Here is a 16,722-nt window from a genome sequence, read left to right as displayed (position 1 = left end):
CACAAATTCCAGCGTCTGAATGTGCTTGGTCTTGTTCAACTGATTAATTTCTTACAGTTATCCCAAGTCAAGCTACAAAATCCCCTAGTTCTTCACTCAAAGCCTTTCATGACTTGTCAATACGTTATTTTCAAATTAACTACCTGATAATTTGAACCCGTAGGCTCTTAAAAGACGCAGTATGATGAGGGAGAGAAAATAAGCAAAGTCCTGGACTTTACCCTGCCCATAACAAGGAATAAAGGTTCTGCTCGGGTGTAGTACTTCAATTTGGTGCTTCCAAAAGTAACGCTAAGTGTGTAAAAAACCCTTCTGAAGGTACATTTATACAACCAATAGTGGAGTAAGTTTTCCGTGTGATCTGACAACATTGTGAAAGAGCAAACATTTTTCAAACGTTCTTTTAATCCATAATTAATGAGTCTTTAGTTCATAATTAATGACTAACAGCTCTGATTCAAGCAAAGGAATTTTTTTTTCATCTATCAAGCTGTGTAACTTGAAAGGGGGAGGTCCAAGATTTTCCCTAGTTTGGTAAGCCTTCTAATTTGAACCTTCTAATTTTTGGAAAGGGTTCAGGACTCCAAACTAGAGGTACTGTAAAACACCGTCTGCTTTACAAATTATCTGATCTCTCTTGTACAATGGGCACCTTTTTACTGAAACGGCCATTTCAGATTTCCCCAGTGCCCTGAAAAGTCTCTCACTTCTTTGAAAGATAATATGTGAAAAGCACTTAATTCTCTGTTTGTGGCACTGCTCTTTGTGGCACTGTTTTTATTGAATTCTTTGGGAACTGGTTGGCTCAATCTGCAAATGAGACTTTTTTTTTCTTCACATTGATTATCTAATGGGGCTTTCATTTGATCTCCCTGGGAGAAAAAAACACATACTAAACTGCTAAAGCACACATATTAGATTCTAAGACAAACTGTACCTTTAATGGAAACTCTAGAAGATCCAACTGACGATCGCAATAAAAACATTAAGTAAGGATAACCAAACATCTGCTACTATACCTGACCTGGATTTGGGTAACTACAAAATGTAAGACTCCAAAGAAAGACACTGGATTAGTTAATAGGTAATCAAAACATTTGGATATAACATAATACAGCAAGCTGATATAGCCTTTGCGTAGGATTGTTGCTGTCTGTTTGGGAATAATTCCACCGCGGGATCTCTGCATGTCTTTTTTCTTTGATTTCTTCCTTTGTCACACAGGGAATCGGCAAGTCAACCATTTGCCAGAAACTAAGGAACCTAATTCAGCTGGTTTTCTAAAATCAAGCGCACAGTTAAACTTGTCCAGATAAACCAAAGCTGCTTCTCTGCTGCTCAGTCAGCTGAGATCTAGGAGACAGTTTGCTGCATATATTTATGAAAATGGAGTATCTCCCTTTTACTGTTAAGTGTTATAACGAAGTCAAGTGGAAAAGTGCTATTTAGCATATAATAAAAAACAGCTATTGTTCATAGCCCTGAAAACATAATAATAAAGAAGACCTTATATTTCAGGCTGTGTAAACCAGTTGCTTATGTAATAGAACATGGTGTAATTTTCCATTTACAATTTCAATACTGTAATAAGAAAGCAATCAAAGCATAAACAACGAGCACTTTAAATGGGGCTGCAGGTAATATTTCCATAATGGCTGTCCTTAACAATTGCAGCTGTTTCTTTTTTTTTTTCCCAGCCTCGAATTCTTTCTACTTTTCTACTTATCTCAGTCATTTAATTAAAAGAAAATCAACTTAAAGCAGATGAAAGGCCATCTTAAACCAATTGCAACTATGGGCAAAGAAGAAAAAAAGACTCTTAACAGCATAATCCACGGTTAACACGCAGGAGGGTTAAATTAATGCCGTTTCTCATCCTCCTTTCAGGATGACATCTGAGGCTCTGCAGAGAGCCAGCTGTAAACCTGCAGGCGAAAGGGATGTGTGCCTCGGTTATCTGTCTTGAGGATCTGGAAGTTCACCATTTCCCAAGCACCTGCTGATGACCGCTTGGTTTTACTGGCCTCGTCCCTCGTCGGCTTTTGGGAAGCCACCTGCTCGCCCATCGCTTGTAGGAGGCCTGAAATAACGCGGTGCTGTCCATCGGGTTGGCGCACGGGCGTTAAACCATGGGGATTAACGAGGGGATGAGCAATCATGCTGCTGCCGCCATGGGTGGCTGATGGCTTTCACCTCACTGCAGCAGGACAGGGTCGGCTTTTCCAAAATCCTGCTGGATTTCTAAGGAAGGTTGATGCTGCCTCCTGGGGGTGCCTCAGCTCTGCCTGCTGATCCCCAGGGGCTCTTGGATACCACCACCAGCCAGAGCTGGGTGCTGAAAAACGTGTTTTTAAGCCAAGATCCTGTGCTCAGCAGTGGCAGGTGAGGAACCTGTTCGTGGTGGAGGATGAGGAGGGGCTCGGCCTCAGCCCAGGTCCTCATCCCGTTCAGCCCAGGCCCTGACTGCCGGCTCCTGGACAGAAAGGGGAAATACTCGGACGAGGTTGGATCCCGTATAAATTCGCTGACACCAGCCTCTGAGTTTTGCTCTTTTTCCCTTCATTCCCAAACAACGACAAGCCATTTTCCCTGCAGGCCAGCTGCCCTTCATCACCGCTCCCGCCCTTCCCGTTCGGGAGTCTGGAGAAGAATTAGGAAAATAACAGGTTTTTATAAGAAGAAATCGGTTTATTTCGCACAGGTTGATCGAGCCCCGGGCGCAGGGCGGGCGGAAGCCCAGTGGGAGCGTCTCCGGCCCGACGCTCCCGCTCTGCAGGGACCGCTCCCGCCGCTCCCCGGCCGGGCCAACATGGCGGGCGGCGGCAGCGTCTCCATGGCGACCCGCGCTGCCGGGGCCTGCAGCAGTGACATCACTCTCGCCCCCCGCGCGCGCGGCCCTATTGCGTTACCGCGGCGACGCCCCCCCCGCCCCCGGCGCACGCTCCCGCGGGAGCGAGGCGCTCCGGTTGCCACAGCAACGCCGATGCCGTGGCGTAGCGGCCCCGCCCCGCCCGCGCTCACGTGCCCCGCTCGATGCGCTCGGCGCTCGTTGGCAGCGCTCGGTGTTCGGCTCCCCCCGGCGGCCGCCGTGTGAGCGGAGGGACGCCCGGCCCGGCCCGTTCCCCCCCGCCGGCGACATGTCCACCGCCATGAACTTCGGCAGCAAAAGCTTCAAGCCGCGGCCGCCGGACAAGGGCGCCTTCCCGCTGGATCACTTCGGTGCGGTAACGCCGGCCTGGCTGCCCGCGGGCCGGGTGAGGGGGCAGCCGGCCCGGAGGCCGCCGCCCGAGCCCGGCCGTAGCGCGGCCCTCGCTGTCTCTTGCAGGGGAGTGCAGCGCCTTCAAGGAGCGGTTCATGGAGTGTCTCCGCGACAGCGGCTACGAGAGCGGGGCGTGCCGGCAGCGCGCCATGGCCTACCTGGAGTGCCGCATGGAGAGGCGAGTGGCGCCCCGGGGCCCGGCGGGGCAGCGGGCGGGGAGGCAGCAGGGTTCCCTTCGCGAGGAGGGGAAAGGAACCCGCAGTGGAGGCGTCTGTGCAGGGAAGCAGGTGCCCTTTGTGGCTTCAGCCGTTCCCTTGGCTGGTGGTGTTGATGCCGTGTAGGTGTCCAGCCCGAAGGGTGCAATAACGCGGGACTTCGCCAGCTTCCGCTGTGCACAGCCGTCCTCCTCAAGGTGAAGCTTTGTAGAGTTTTTTTCTAGCTATGGTTACAACTTAAAAGATTAACCGATTCCTAAGTTCAAGTGAAAAAAAGTTTTGGTGGTTGGTTTTCCAGGGATTTTTCCAGTCTTGCGCTGCTTTGCAATGCTTTCTGTTCTGTGGTGAGTCAGGGAGCTCATTGGGAAATTAAGTGCGCTTCAGTACAAGGACGCTTGCCTGTGCTGGGTGGGCTGGTGCTGAGGAAGGATGCAAATAACAACAGTTTGAAAATCACTACAGCAAAGTATAATGGCACCACGAATGTTGCTGTAAACTGCATTCACTTAAAAATCTGGTAAACGTGACAGGTAGAATTTTAGGAAGCTCTTAGGCAGCTTCTTAAAGATAACCAAGAGTTGGGTCAGTTTCTGAGGAAACAATATCTAATATCAGGAAACAACAAATGTAATTGGAAAATCGCTGTTAAGAAAAACAAAAAAGTATCCTTGAATGTTGTTTTCGCAAAACTGAAGTTTCTGAGGCTTTGCCAAGTGGCAGTCGCTCCGTATGGATGTCTTAGATTTCTTTAGAGTAAATAATATTAAATGAAATAGAAAATCCTGCTGTTTCTTGGTTATATACTGCATTCTGCATAATGTTTTTGTTGTTTTATTGTTTTTAACTTAGGCAACTTATGGCTAATGAACCGCTGGAAAAATTGGGATTTAAAGATCTGATAGATGAGAAGTCTGAAGCAAAACCTGAGAAGTTGTGATGAAGACAGACAACTTCACTCCTCCTGTATGGAAAGCATAACTCTTATGTAGTACACATTGTACATTCTGTTCATGCTGCAATAGGAAGTGTTTCCTGAAGGAACCTTTTCTCAAAATTTAATTTTCCTAAAATAAGATTTTATTTTTTTTAATGAGCAAAAGTACTGCCTTTGTGTACTTTCCTCAAGTATTTCTTTTTTCTTTTAATTTCTCTAGCCTACTGTTAAAGATTCATAAGATCATTTTGCCTGGGAGAAAACAATTATTGCCTGAAGTGTTCTCCATGTCTTTGTAAGAACAGTAAAGTCTCATTTTAAAAGACAAAAAAAACTCCCTTTGTTGTGTAGATCTTGAACTATTGATTAATCTTATGTAGGCATTACTAATATGCTTACAGCAATTACTTGTCAGGTGGAAATAAAGCTGCTGTGGTACTTGCAAATTGCTTTTTTTAAAATACTAGTATTAATCCCCATCTTTGGGGTGATCTTCTCACCCTGCTGTAGAAAACACTTGGGTACTGAGGTGGGTTTTTTTTCAGTCTTTTAGCCTTCATCATTGTTGGGAGAGTATTTCTCCTTCCAGATACCAGTCAGGTAATAATTCTGCTTTTATTTACCATGACAACTGTGTTCACTTAACTTTATTTCATCATTTAACTGAGAATCTTTCATTATGGATATATTCATTTCTCCAAGTAGAGCTGCCACATGGGCTTTTTTCATGTCTTTATGGTGAAATCAGTGTGGAGACATGAACGGTATTTATTTGTGTTCTAAGTAACTGTGAACTGTATATATATTACACATGATTGGACAATTTTATTCTTTTAAAAACAAATGTTTTGTATTGAAAAAGAGGGTAGATAGAAAGTCAGCTAAGAAATACAGTGTTTCATCCCAAAACTGTAGCTGCAGCCCATGCATTGAGGAGGTGATGCAGCAGGCCATGCAGCAGATGTGCAATTGGGTCTGAGTATGTCTTCAAGAACCCTGACAGGTGTTTGTGTAACTTACTATGAATTATCAGAACCAGTGGTATTTCTCTTGCATATACTGATGCAAATGAGTCTGTCTTAATTAATACTGAGTTCAAGCCAAAATAATTTGGCCTATTAGCCCCTTAGAAATTTCTTTTAAGCAGACAATAAATTTTATAATAAATTTTTTTTTAAGCAGACAAGTAAATCTTCTGCGTATATTTTTCTATTTTCTACTTTATCTCCTGCTCTGTCCCCCCAGCTTTTTTTTTGGCCTTTTTTTTTTTATAAAAAAAACCCAAACCAAACTCAAAACAAAACAACAACTGATGAATCATTTATCTATGTGTCTCACTCTCGAACTGCCAGCTTTAGGGTCAGGGCCTGCAGATAGCAATACACATGCTATTTGCCAAGGCAGTTCTACATTTTCTCCTTGATTTGTTGGATGAAAAAATCTCCTTGATTTATTGGATCATTTGTTTGCAAAAAACAGTCCTCTGTTTGAGACATCTCACCTTTCCTGCTGCCTGCTATTACTCCTTTTGCATCTGTTTCTCTTCGCTGTGCATCTGTTCACATAGAGATGCAGGAAAGGGTGAAAGAACATTTTCTGCTTTTCATGGGGATGGTTGGAGCTGGGGATTAAATTGTTGCCTGGATCTAATCTGATTGAACAGACTGCAGATAGTTCAGAGCGGGTCCCTGTTTGAAAAGAATGTTCGCTTGCTGCTGCTGCATATTTTTATTCTACTTCATTCTACTGTTTAAATTATATCCTTTGGTGAGATTAGTACATTTATAGAAGAGAAGGCAGAGATTGTAGTGCTGAAACAGATATTAAAAGACTTAATATTAAACCACTGAACAAGAGCTTTCTTTCAGTGATACCGACTAAGAATTATTAAAATAATCTCCCGCATCTTCAGAAGAAAGAAATCAAATTTCATGCTTCTGTGCTCCCAGAATATTAGAAGATGAAGTGAATCCCTGGTAGGTATGGAAGGACCCACCAGTGGCAGTGGGCTAATCTGGGCTGTTATCAGCGGTAGTTTCATCTTCTGACTGTTACTCTGCGCTGTCGTTTGGCCGTACGGTTACTTCACAAGTTAGGTGCTTGTGTTTTCTGAGGCAGGCGGTACCAACTCTGTCCTCCAGGTTATTGCAGAGTAAAAAGGGTGAAGTTTTTGATGTCTTGAACGATTGAATTTTGACTGTTGAGCTGATAGTTGCTGTTTAAATGGAATGTGTGAGATGACACAGTGAAGGAGGGGCCACTGCAGATTCTGTCTTTGTTTATAGTGACCAAGGCCCAAATTTTGGACCTGCTGCAGGAGGGATGGAGGGGGAAAAGGAGTTTTAAAAAACTTCATGGCATGCTGAAGTGAACGGTGCTCTGTGCTAGTTGTAGGCTGGAGTTGTCCTGTAGCGTTACAGAGTCGTCCTGTAGCGTTACAGCGGTGTAGCCAGCAGCACCCTGCACTGCGCAGACCTGACTCTGCTGCTGAGCCACCAAAACAGGCAGAGCGTGCTTCGCCCTTCACAAAATAACTACGGAAATAGCAATTGCCCATCCTGGAAGGGAATGCTGCGGGGAGAGGTTTGCACCTGTTGCCAGCCTGAAGAAGATAACATCCTCATCCTGTCCAGATCCATGGGTACGTTTCATCCTGCCTCCCAGCATGGTGAGTCAGCTTCACAGAGCTGGCCCCTTTGTGCTGGGACAAGAAAAGGGCTGCGAGTGGAGAGTTGGAAACTTGGGGAATTGGCAGAGGCATATATTGTGTGGCTGTAAGGCTTTAGCTGGAGAAGAGAATATGTTTAGTGGAGCTGTAAGTTGAGCTGGGAGCTGGTGAGGGCCATCAGTTGAGCTTGTTGGAGATCTAATGCAACTGAGAAGTGGTGGGAAAACAAGTCATTAATCAGTGCTGAGCCTGAGGTCAAACAATTTTCCCAACTTGATCTACGGAACAAGTCCCTGCGACACTAGAGTCATCTGGGAGAAGAGAAGTCCCAGAATGTTCTGCAATTTATTCCTGCCAACATACAGATCGTTAACTGAAGTCTTCCCATTTAAAACATCTCTATTTTAGCTTTGCCTGTGGTATCCAGGTTTGTGCTCCTTTCAAATGACGGCAGTGGATAAGCCAAAGGAAAGCCGTAAGTTCGTAGCTATCTTGCCTCTTCCTGTACCACGGAGGAACTTCTCCAGAAGCCTGACACCAAGTCAGGGAAAAATCTGTATTCTGGAAACGCCGAGCTGAGCCAAGGTGGGTGTGCTCTGGGGGAGGCAGTTTGTCAGGAGCACTGATTTCTTTATGGAGCTGTTTGGAGTCGATGAGCTGCTCTGCTGCGTGTGGCACCGGGAGCGAGGTGAGTCCCGCACAAGGGCGTTAATCTTCGTGCGAGGAGCCTGTGCCCGCGCTGCCACCAAGCAGCGCCTGCTGACAGCCTGGGCGTCGCAGGGATGCAAACGGTAGCGAAACGAGGTTCGGCTGGGATTGATGTACAAACTGCCAGCCTGGATGTAATTGCACAGGTGTGGAAGGGATAGCCCGAAGCAGGAGGAAGCGTTGACTGTGCTGGAGTGAAGATCTGTGTAAGCCGTTAACACGGTAATAGAAATCGATAAGCGAGGCGGCTGTAATTGTCTTTCCTGTAGCTTTTCTCCAGCAAAGCATCATTCACACCATAACTCTAGGCATGCTTCTGCTTGGGATCATGTCCCAGGGAGTCCCCGGAGGGCTCTGGGTCAGCAGGGCTTTGAATTTTGGCACTTTGGAGAGCCTTACGCACACATTCCCCCTTTGCTCAGATTAGAATCAATCCAACCACAAAAAGCTTAACCTTGATCACTGCAGTTATTTACAGAAAGAACATTGCTGCAAGCCAACCCTTGTTATGTCTTCCTGGGAGACCTTGAGCTGTAGGTGTATCTCTCCAAACAACCGCAATGACCTGCAGGAACAAGGAAGAAAGGGTTTAATAAACATTTCTAGGGCTCTCAGCGTTCTTTCATAGAAAAGCCTGTACAAAGAGAGCCTCCTGTGCTTGCGCTGGAAGTGGGCCATGGTCTGAAGTCCTTCGTAGGAGCACAATGAGCCTGTGCTTCAATGCTAAGGAAGGATTGTTTCACCTGTCACCTGGAAGTGGGATACCTGTGTCAGCACCGTAAAAGGGATGTTTGGGGTTGTGCACAGAGTTAGGCACAGGCAAAGGGTGTTGCCAGCTGACCTTCACGCTTGGTCCTCCCCTGAGTCCTCTTCCAAAGCATATTCCCCAATTTGTCCTGCCTGCTTCAAGGCCACGGGAATCCTTGCAGCTGGGCATTGTGCTTATGGTGAGTAGTCACCCACTTGGTTTCCTTTGGACACTACAGAGTTTCCAGCCTTTAGTGATGAATTGCCCTTTGTGGCAGCAATCGAAATAGCTTTCACTTACTGCTGTGTTTGTAGGTTCAGCTTAACCAGGGCTAACAGTGGGAGGGAACTAGATCAGTTAGAGCACCTCTGGAATTTCACCCTATTGTTATTTCGTTCCAAGCAGGCCTGGAGAGCCCTGGGAGGCAATGCCATTTCCACTAAGTTGCTGGAACTAAACCTGGGGTACACAAGGCTACGAGAGAAGGAGCAGCCTGCTCCCTGTACAAAAAAGCCTCCGTAGCATCACTTTGTGCTGTAGACTCTGAAAAGTGCCTTGGGTGTTCTGGTTCCACTGGAGAGCAGTGTGTTTCTATGTTTCTCATCCGTGATTCCTGGGAAGGGACTGATGCTTCTGCTAGTATGCAAGAGCACGGTCATTTCTGGTAGCATATCAAGTGACCTCAAAGGATGTTAGTTACTTTTCAGCCTGGAGGAGATCACTTCTGAAAGAGATCCTTCTGCTAAATTGGGAATGTTGCGTATTGTATCAGGTTTTCCCACAAAAATCAAAGCTCTAACAGATTAAAAAAAAAGACTGTTTGGAAGGGCACATGCAAGGGACCATTTCTTCTTCCAGGGTATTCCAATAGAAATTGGATGTCTGATTAATCTTACCCTAGTTCTCTTTTTTCTCATAATGATTCTGCTTCTGTGAGTAGCTGGCAATGCTGCATTTCCGTCAGGATGCAGCAGATTTTCTAGCTTGCAGATTTCAAGACAAAATGCCTTCCTTCTGGAATGAAGGTGCCATATGGCTTGAAATGCATAATTGATCACCGCTCAAAATAGGAGCTTCATAGAAAGTCACCTAGAAGTCCAATGTGTGTGCAGAGGACTCGATAGATCTTGATGCGTTTTTTTGGTTTTCTGGGACCGATGATGATACAGGAACAGGTTTTTAGGGCACTTCCTAGAGGTTCTGCTGCTTGTGCTCTCTCACTAGCACTGCACAGGCTGCTTCACCACTGGATTGTGTATTCCCATTTTTCCAGGAGATCTTGGGACTTGCATCAGCAGGTGCATCAATCTTATGCTTGCCGATTCCTGCTGGGCTTGGCTGGATGAAAAACACCCCAGATAAGCCTAGCATTCACTGTATAGCACAACAAAGGCCACGGTTATCTCTGTGAATGTAAAACAGTTTAAATGCATCAGATCTGTGGGGTGAATCCAGCCCTTTCTCTCCCATGCTTCCCCACCTCCGGTGGGATGTGTAGCTGTCTGCACGAGCAGCCTTTCCCAGCTCCCACGCAGAGTAAGGCAGGTTCCCACTGATGTGGGAGGGGTGTGTTGGTCCATCTGGCTGTGTCCTGCTGACTGGTAATGAGCAGTACCTTAAATCACCCAATACTGTAGATGCTTTTCTGTTCAGGTCCGTACGAATTATGGCAAACTGTAGGAGCAGTGGTGGAAAGTAGCCCTGCATAACGAGGGCAGAGGGGTGGAGAAACCAAGGAGGCTACCCAGAATGACCCAGGCTTTTAACTTCATCTTGATGATTTTAAAAAGCAGGCTATGGGGACTGTTTCTGCAGCCTCTTTGAGCAACTGAATCCTTTGACTATTTTTATTAACCTCTTAGGAGTAGGCAGCTCCTGGAGCTGGGGGATTTCTTTTTTCCTCAATGTTAGCAAGCCCTGCTCAGCAAGAACCTGCTCACACACCTGGTTCTGATGCTGCTTGCAAAGCTGCTAATCAGGGATAGCGTGTGGGAAGGCAGCGGCATGGGAGGAGGTGTTCTGCAAGGGAGTCAGCTCCAGTTTTGTTTGCTCAGTTTACATTTCTGTTAGCAAACCATGTTCTGGGTTTCAGCACTATTTGGAGGCACTGAATCTGTCCTTAGCAGACAAGGCAGGAGAACGATAGCACTACAGAATCGGGGACACCAGGACTGCCCTGAGGATTTGATGTGATGCTGTGTGCTGCAGCCTGCTCGGAGGAGCAGTCTGCTCGCTTCTCCCTCTGGATTGCTCTGACAGCCCCATAGTAGCGTGGCTTGCTGGAGGGTCAAAAGGATTTCACCACACTGAAGAAGCCAGTTTTTAGGCAGGCAGACCCAAATGGGAAAAAAAAATCCTGCTGTCACTCAGGAATTGCACAGAAGCTGCGGATCAGATCAGTGCTGAGAAAATTGCTGGTAGCTCAGGATGCTGAACCGAGCAGGAGCAAAACCCCCCATTGATAAATGAGCCTTCACCTCCCCGTGAACAAGTACCAAATAGGAAATCCCAGGGGTGTAATGAGGCTGGTTCCTTTCATCGCTGGGGTTGCCTCCCTCGGCTTTTGCTCTTTAGTGTGGACGTGGGAGTTATGCTGTGCTGATTTCAACCCATGGATTTAGCAGGCTGTCTTTAACCCCTTGTCCTCACCGCCTGTCGCTGTGACCCAGCCCTTACAGAGCACATGCTCCGGGGTGTGCCTGTTGTTTGGCACATCTCTGGCATGCGTGTGCATGCTCGGAGCGGTTGCTAAGGCAGCATAAGTCTGTCCTCCTCTCTCTATGCATTCAATTTTCTATCTCATCTAGAGTTATACGTGTATTGGGTCCATGCAGCCCCATCCCAGACTGGTGTCTGTACGGGAGAGCACAGGTGATGCCACAGATCAGGTATTAACAGTCTGTGTGTACACAGACATCAGTGTGAATGGCACAAGCCAGCAAAGTGGGTTTCAGTCCAGCTCCTCCCTCCCCAAACTGTGCTGCAGAGTCCAGGGGAAAAGAGGGACTGTCCACTGCCACCTACTAGGACGCAGCAGGGATGTGAGCATCCTTGGAAGAAGCATGCGGAGATGCTCTGCGTGTGCAGCACAGAGATGTAACCAGAACCAGGTCACTGCAGGGCTCTGGCGACAGGAGATGTGCAAGTTCTGGTCAAAGGGACAGAAACGCTGAGTTCGCCGTCTGCTGAAAAAGAACCAGCTGGGTGAAAAGTGAGAGCGTGTCTGGAACATCTACCTCCATCTTTTCAGTGTGCACAGCAGGAGTCTTGCAGGTGTGGTGGTGCCAGCTAGAAAGACTCATTTGAGCAGAGAGATGTCTGGATTGATGGCTTTATTTCAGCTTATTTTAGCAAGTAATAGGCAGGGGGGATGATGTTTATCACCGAAACTGGAGCTGGCTAGTACTTTAGATCACAGGTCTAATCGGTTGGACTGACTTTGAGAGTAAATCACTTTAGCAGCACTAATAACACAGAGTGACGGGTATAGTAAACCCTCTATTGCAGCAATAACCTGGTCCTGCTGGTTCTTTGACTCAGGTTGGTGCTCCTGCCCTGGTTTGTTTATTAAAGCTCCTTCACAAAAGTCACCTGGGTGGCTGCTAAAACTCAGCCATCGTAATGGCTGTTCCCCTGTCATTCCCCAACCTGGCTTGGGCTCTTTTTATAGCCTGCTATAAAATTATTTATTTTTGCACCTGTTTATGAAGGCTTTTCAGCCACAGGGGTCTCATGATGTTGTTTTCATGGCTTCTGGAGCAGGACTGCTCTGTTGTTGCTAGAAATAATTGCTGTTAATTAATTCTTTGCTGATTTTTCTTTGGCAAAGCGTATCGAAATAAATAAGTGAGCAGCATGCTCTGTATCTTGGTGTTGTGGGAGCTCTTAGGAGGCATGCAGTGACATCCAAACAATGCTGTCAGCAGCCAGAGGAAGGATCGGACATGGTCCTCAACTTTCTGTGGACAAAGTTAGTTGAAGGGAGGCTCAGTTACCACCAACTCCAGCTGTTTGGCAGTTTCCTTCAGGCCATCATTTCTAATGTCTTTCTAGAGAAAAACCACAGCTTTGGTTCCATCTAATGCTTTATTCAAATTGCAGCTGAGCAATGTTACAGAAAGCGATGTGGTCTCAGATGTCTGAGCCGAGGCGACAGCTAAAGGCAGCAGTCCGTGATACGAAACCCACTGCTGGGACCTATAATTGCACCATTTCCTCTTCTTCTCTGTGCCCTTTTAAAATGGTTTGACTTCTTTCTGAGGGACTCGAGCTCTGCTGCAGAGACTTGTGGACCAGAAGTGATACATGGGCTTCAGCCCCTTGCTCTCTGTCCCATAGTCCTGTCTATAGCATCTCCACCGTCCTCTTGGCACTGGGTCCCCAGTGGGAGCAGCCACTGGCTTCCAGGACCCCCAGAGCAGGCAGCAGTTGGCTGCTCCACTTCCATCTCCACCCTGTGATGGGACATCATGCAGTGCAGTCTCCCGCTTGAATGTCTCCAAGCTGTTCCTGGAAGGATGAGCCATTTGAGCCAGGATGAGATTAAATTATTGGAATTGAGCAAAAGCAATTTCCATGATAAGTGCTTGCCCTGCAGTTTGCACGTTGAACCTGTCCTGCTGCTGTCTCTGACTCAGACTGAATTGATGATGGCCTGCTCTGAGTAATCACTATGACTTTTCTTGGAGGAGCTGATACGTTGACGTATGAATCTCTTCACACGTATGTTGACTTTCTCCATATGGAGCTTCCCCAGGCCTAAGTCTTTTAATTAGTATAAGTCAGGAATAAAGCTAAAAGCAGTGGTGTAGCACTGGCATAGGTGAGTTATTGACTTCATTGGTCTAATTTCATCTTCTCTGAGAGCAGAAGAGAGCCTGTCACTAGCCTGCAAAAATCAGCATAGCTCCAGTCAGGTGCCTGGTGGCTGTTGTGAAACCACTTTCCCTAGCTGCGCACTCCATGTCCATGTTTTACATCGTATGAAATGGGTTTGGTACGGCAGCAACAAGACTGTTGCAGTGCGTTTTCTCTTGTGCTGAGATTTCCCTGTGTACTGTAGAGCAGACGTACGAATATCCAACATCCTCAAGCTATCAATTACCCCTGCGCTCTCTAGGATGCCTCTTGGTTCCCATCCCAGCCACCCTATCAGAGTGTCCAAGCAGCCTGTGCGACTGTATGCTGATTCCCAAACCAGGCCATCGCTGCAGCGAGCCTGGCCAGAGCATGGGCGGAGAAGAAGCAGAAATGATGTCTTGAGCACGTGATGGGCAGACTCAGAAAAGTGGTTGGAGCTACTTTCCTTTTTGTGGTGGCACGGCCGTGAGCGAGCAGTTCTCAGCCCCAGGGTGTTGCAGAAGCCTAAAACACGGTGTTTAAGTCAATCAGCAGAAAGATTTTGCTCTGCACCACCGCCTTGTCCTCACTGTCTCCCCATCTCTTCTCCCTTACAGAGGATCTCTGCGGTCTGGCATGCACAATGTTACCTGCACAGCTATTAAATGATGGGGGTAAAGGACTCTCCTTTTTCCACGCTGCTAACACTGGGCTTTGCAATATAGTTAACCACTATGAAAATATAATGAAACCCTGACCTCCAAATTGCTCCGCAGCCAGGCAGTTTCAGAGTTGCATGATGCCTTTTCTTCTTTGAGGGCCGGTGCAGAGCAGCTCTGCAGGCTTAGGACTTCAGTCTGTTATTTCTGCACCCTCACATAATTTCCTCTTGCATTGTCCTCGTCAACTTGACCAACACATCCTCACCACGCAAATGCAGTGAGTGTGCTTTTCCCTCTTCTACAGGAGAAAAATCCCTCAGGGTCCATAAAGCAATTGTCTCAAAATCAGATAAAGTTGACATTGGTACCAGATTTCCAGTCCAAGAGTTTTTAATTGCCCTGGTCTCTGCTCTGTGGCATTCCTCCCTCCCAGCAGCAGCCACTATTGATTTAACTGGTTAACCCAGAAAATAAGAGATTTTTTTTTAAAGAAAAACCTCTAGGATTTCAGTTTCTTTCTTTTTTCTTTTTTTTTTTTCTTTTATTTTTATTTTGAACAGGAAACCATGCTGCAACGGAAACTAGCTGCTTTAGCATGGGTGCGGGTGGCCAGTGCTATGGCTTGTTCACACAAACCTCCAGCTGCAAAAGCTGCCTCTCCTATAGCATGGAGGAAACCTAAGAGATCCAGCCTGGTGTAGCTACTGCTCCAGAGAGTTTTGCTTGAATGCAGTTGCAGTGGCATGAATTATTGATATTTCTGTTAGGGTTTGCTGTTCACACAGGCGTTTGTAATATTTCCCCACGTTATGCCGTGAGTGCGCTCCTGGGTCACATAAAGGGTTGAGTTTAACACTCTTTTACTTGTGTGGTTGTGACATTGATTTGGCCATTTCAGGGCTGGGGCTCCAAAATTAACTGAATAATAGTGTAAACAGCTCTTTCATAACAAAACAAGGCAGTCTCGGGGTGAAAGGAGCTAATATGGAGGGGCAAGGAGAAGGTATAGTTAACATCTGTCCATTTTCAGGGCATCACCACAAAGATGATGAAGAGGTTTCCGGGAATTTCTGAGCATTCCTTGCCCTGACCTCACAGTCTGGCATTTCCAGAGGCTGCCCTTGCTGCCGCTGTGCTTAGCACCTCGGGAGATCACATTAATAACGTCCGTTTCTAAGGCAACAACCTTGCAATTTAGAAAAGTCTGAGTTAAAAGTGTGCGTGTTTACAAACACACACGTTTTACACATAAATATGTAAGTATTTATATGCATAGGTATAAAAATATTGTATGAGACTTAACAAGTCACTCAGCAGTGGAGAGACAGAAAGCGCCCGAATGAGGGTGACGTATTGATAGTGGCAACTGGTCTCCAGAGAGTTGGGCCAGGGACTTTGTGAGAAGTAGGAGCAAATTCATTAAGTGTTCCCTGACAGCTTGTACCCACAGGCAACACGTGGGGAAAAGCTCGGATGAAGTGTCAGCTCCCTACAGGCACAGGCAGTGGGGAACATTCTGATGTGGAGAAGCCTGAGCAGCAATGTCCACCAGCCTCCTGGGAGCCTCCGCCGGCCCTGCCAGGGCAACCTTTGCCCTTTACCCTCTGTGCAATGGTGAATTCTGAAACTGTCCCTGCTCTACGCCAGCAATCACAATCCTTAGGAGCCAATGTCCATCAGGAGAGCCTCGCTGCCTGCCCTGGATCAACACTGTGCAAGGCCCAACTGCTCAACCTTGGATGAACCAGGAGTAAGTCTATGGAGATACCCTTGTACATGTGAGATTGAATCAAACCTTTGATTTTCCACTGAACGGAAGTTTATCTTCAATTCTGGCTCATTTAGTTCCAACTTTTCTGCCTCTCTCTCTCCACGTCCCCTCTACCCACATGGGCTGTTTGTTTCCCGATGTGAAGTTTGGAGTAGTAATTGTGATGGGACTTAAACGCTGAGCATCACTGTTGATCGACCCTTGCTGTCCCTGTTCTCCTGCTCCGCCTGTCCTTTACGAAACGCTCCCCTCCCATCGTTGACAACAGGCTCTCTTATATCTGATTTTATTACAAGATATAAATTTCTGTCTGCAGCCCTGGCTTCCAGCACACGAAGGAGAGAGGATTGCCTAGCAACCAGGAGAACAAAAAATTAAGAGAATCAATATGTCTTAATGGAAAGCTAAACAGAGACTTGAAAACCAACTCCCCTCCCAGCCTCTGCCCTCGGTAAGTTCATGGTGACGTGCAGCATCCGGCTACCACATGAAGGATTCAGCAAGAGCATGCGCTGGAAAAGCCGGAGGACTGGGGTTGTGTTGTGATTGAAGTGCAAATGAGAAGCTAACCTTACTTGGACTTAGGTCAAGCTCTGATCCGGTAAGCATTTACACTGACGAGCGGTCCCACAAGCTTGAATACAGCTGGGGTTTGGGGGATTAGGGCTATGGTACTGTGCTGCAGCTGGTTTTAGTCGGTGGCTGTGAGAAGTCAGTGCTCTGCTCCAGGTTAGGATCAGTGACTTGAAGGCTGAAGAAGATTTCCAGACATCAGCAGCCTACATGTGTAAAACCAGCAAACTCCAGTATGGTACTTAATGCTGCGTAGAGTCAGCAAGAAACAGTTCAATGTCAGTTTAAAACAGTCAGAACAACTCAGTTACAGTTGCTTCTCTGACAGCACAAATGCAAACATCA

General features: G+C 46.7%; 1 protein-coding gene across 1 annotated transcript; it reads left to right on the top strand.

Annotated features, from left to right (window-relative positions):
• The first annotated feature begins 3,137 nt into the window (after positions 1–3,137).
• Positions 3,138–4,904, top strand: COX19 (cytochrome c oxidase assembly factor COX19). Its single transcript, XM_086622404.1, has 3 exons — positions 3,138–3,219; positions 3,326–3,437; positions 4,324–4,904. The coding sequence occupies exons 1-3, from the start codon at positions 3,138–3,140 to the stop codon at positions 4,409–4,411; spliced, it is 282 nt and encodes a 93-aa protein (XP_086478530.1). The 3' UTR covers positions 4,412–4,904.
• The last annotated feature ends 11,818 nt before the right edge of the window (positions 4,905–16,722 follow it).

This window comes from Tauraco erythrolophus, chromosome 17, assembly GCF_009769465.1.
Source record: "Tauraco erythrolophus isolate bTauEry1 chromosome 17, bTauEry1.pri, whole genome shotgun sequence".
In the NCBI taxonomy this organism is placed as follows: domain Eukaryota; kingdom Metazoa; phylum Chordata; class Aves; order Musophagiformes; family Musophagidae; genus Tauraco; species Tauraco erythrolophus.
The sequence above is the reverse complement of the archived record's forward strand: the minus strand, read 5'-3'. Positions and strand labels throughout refer to the sequence as shown.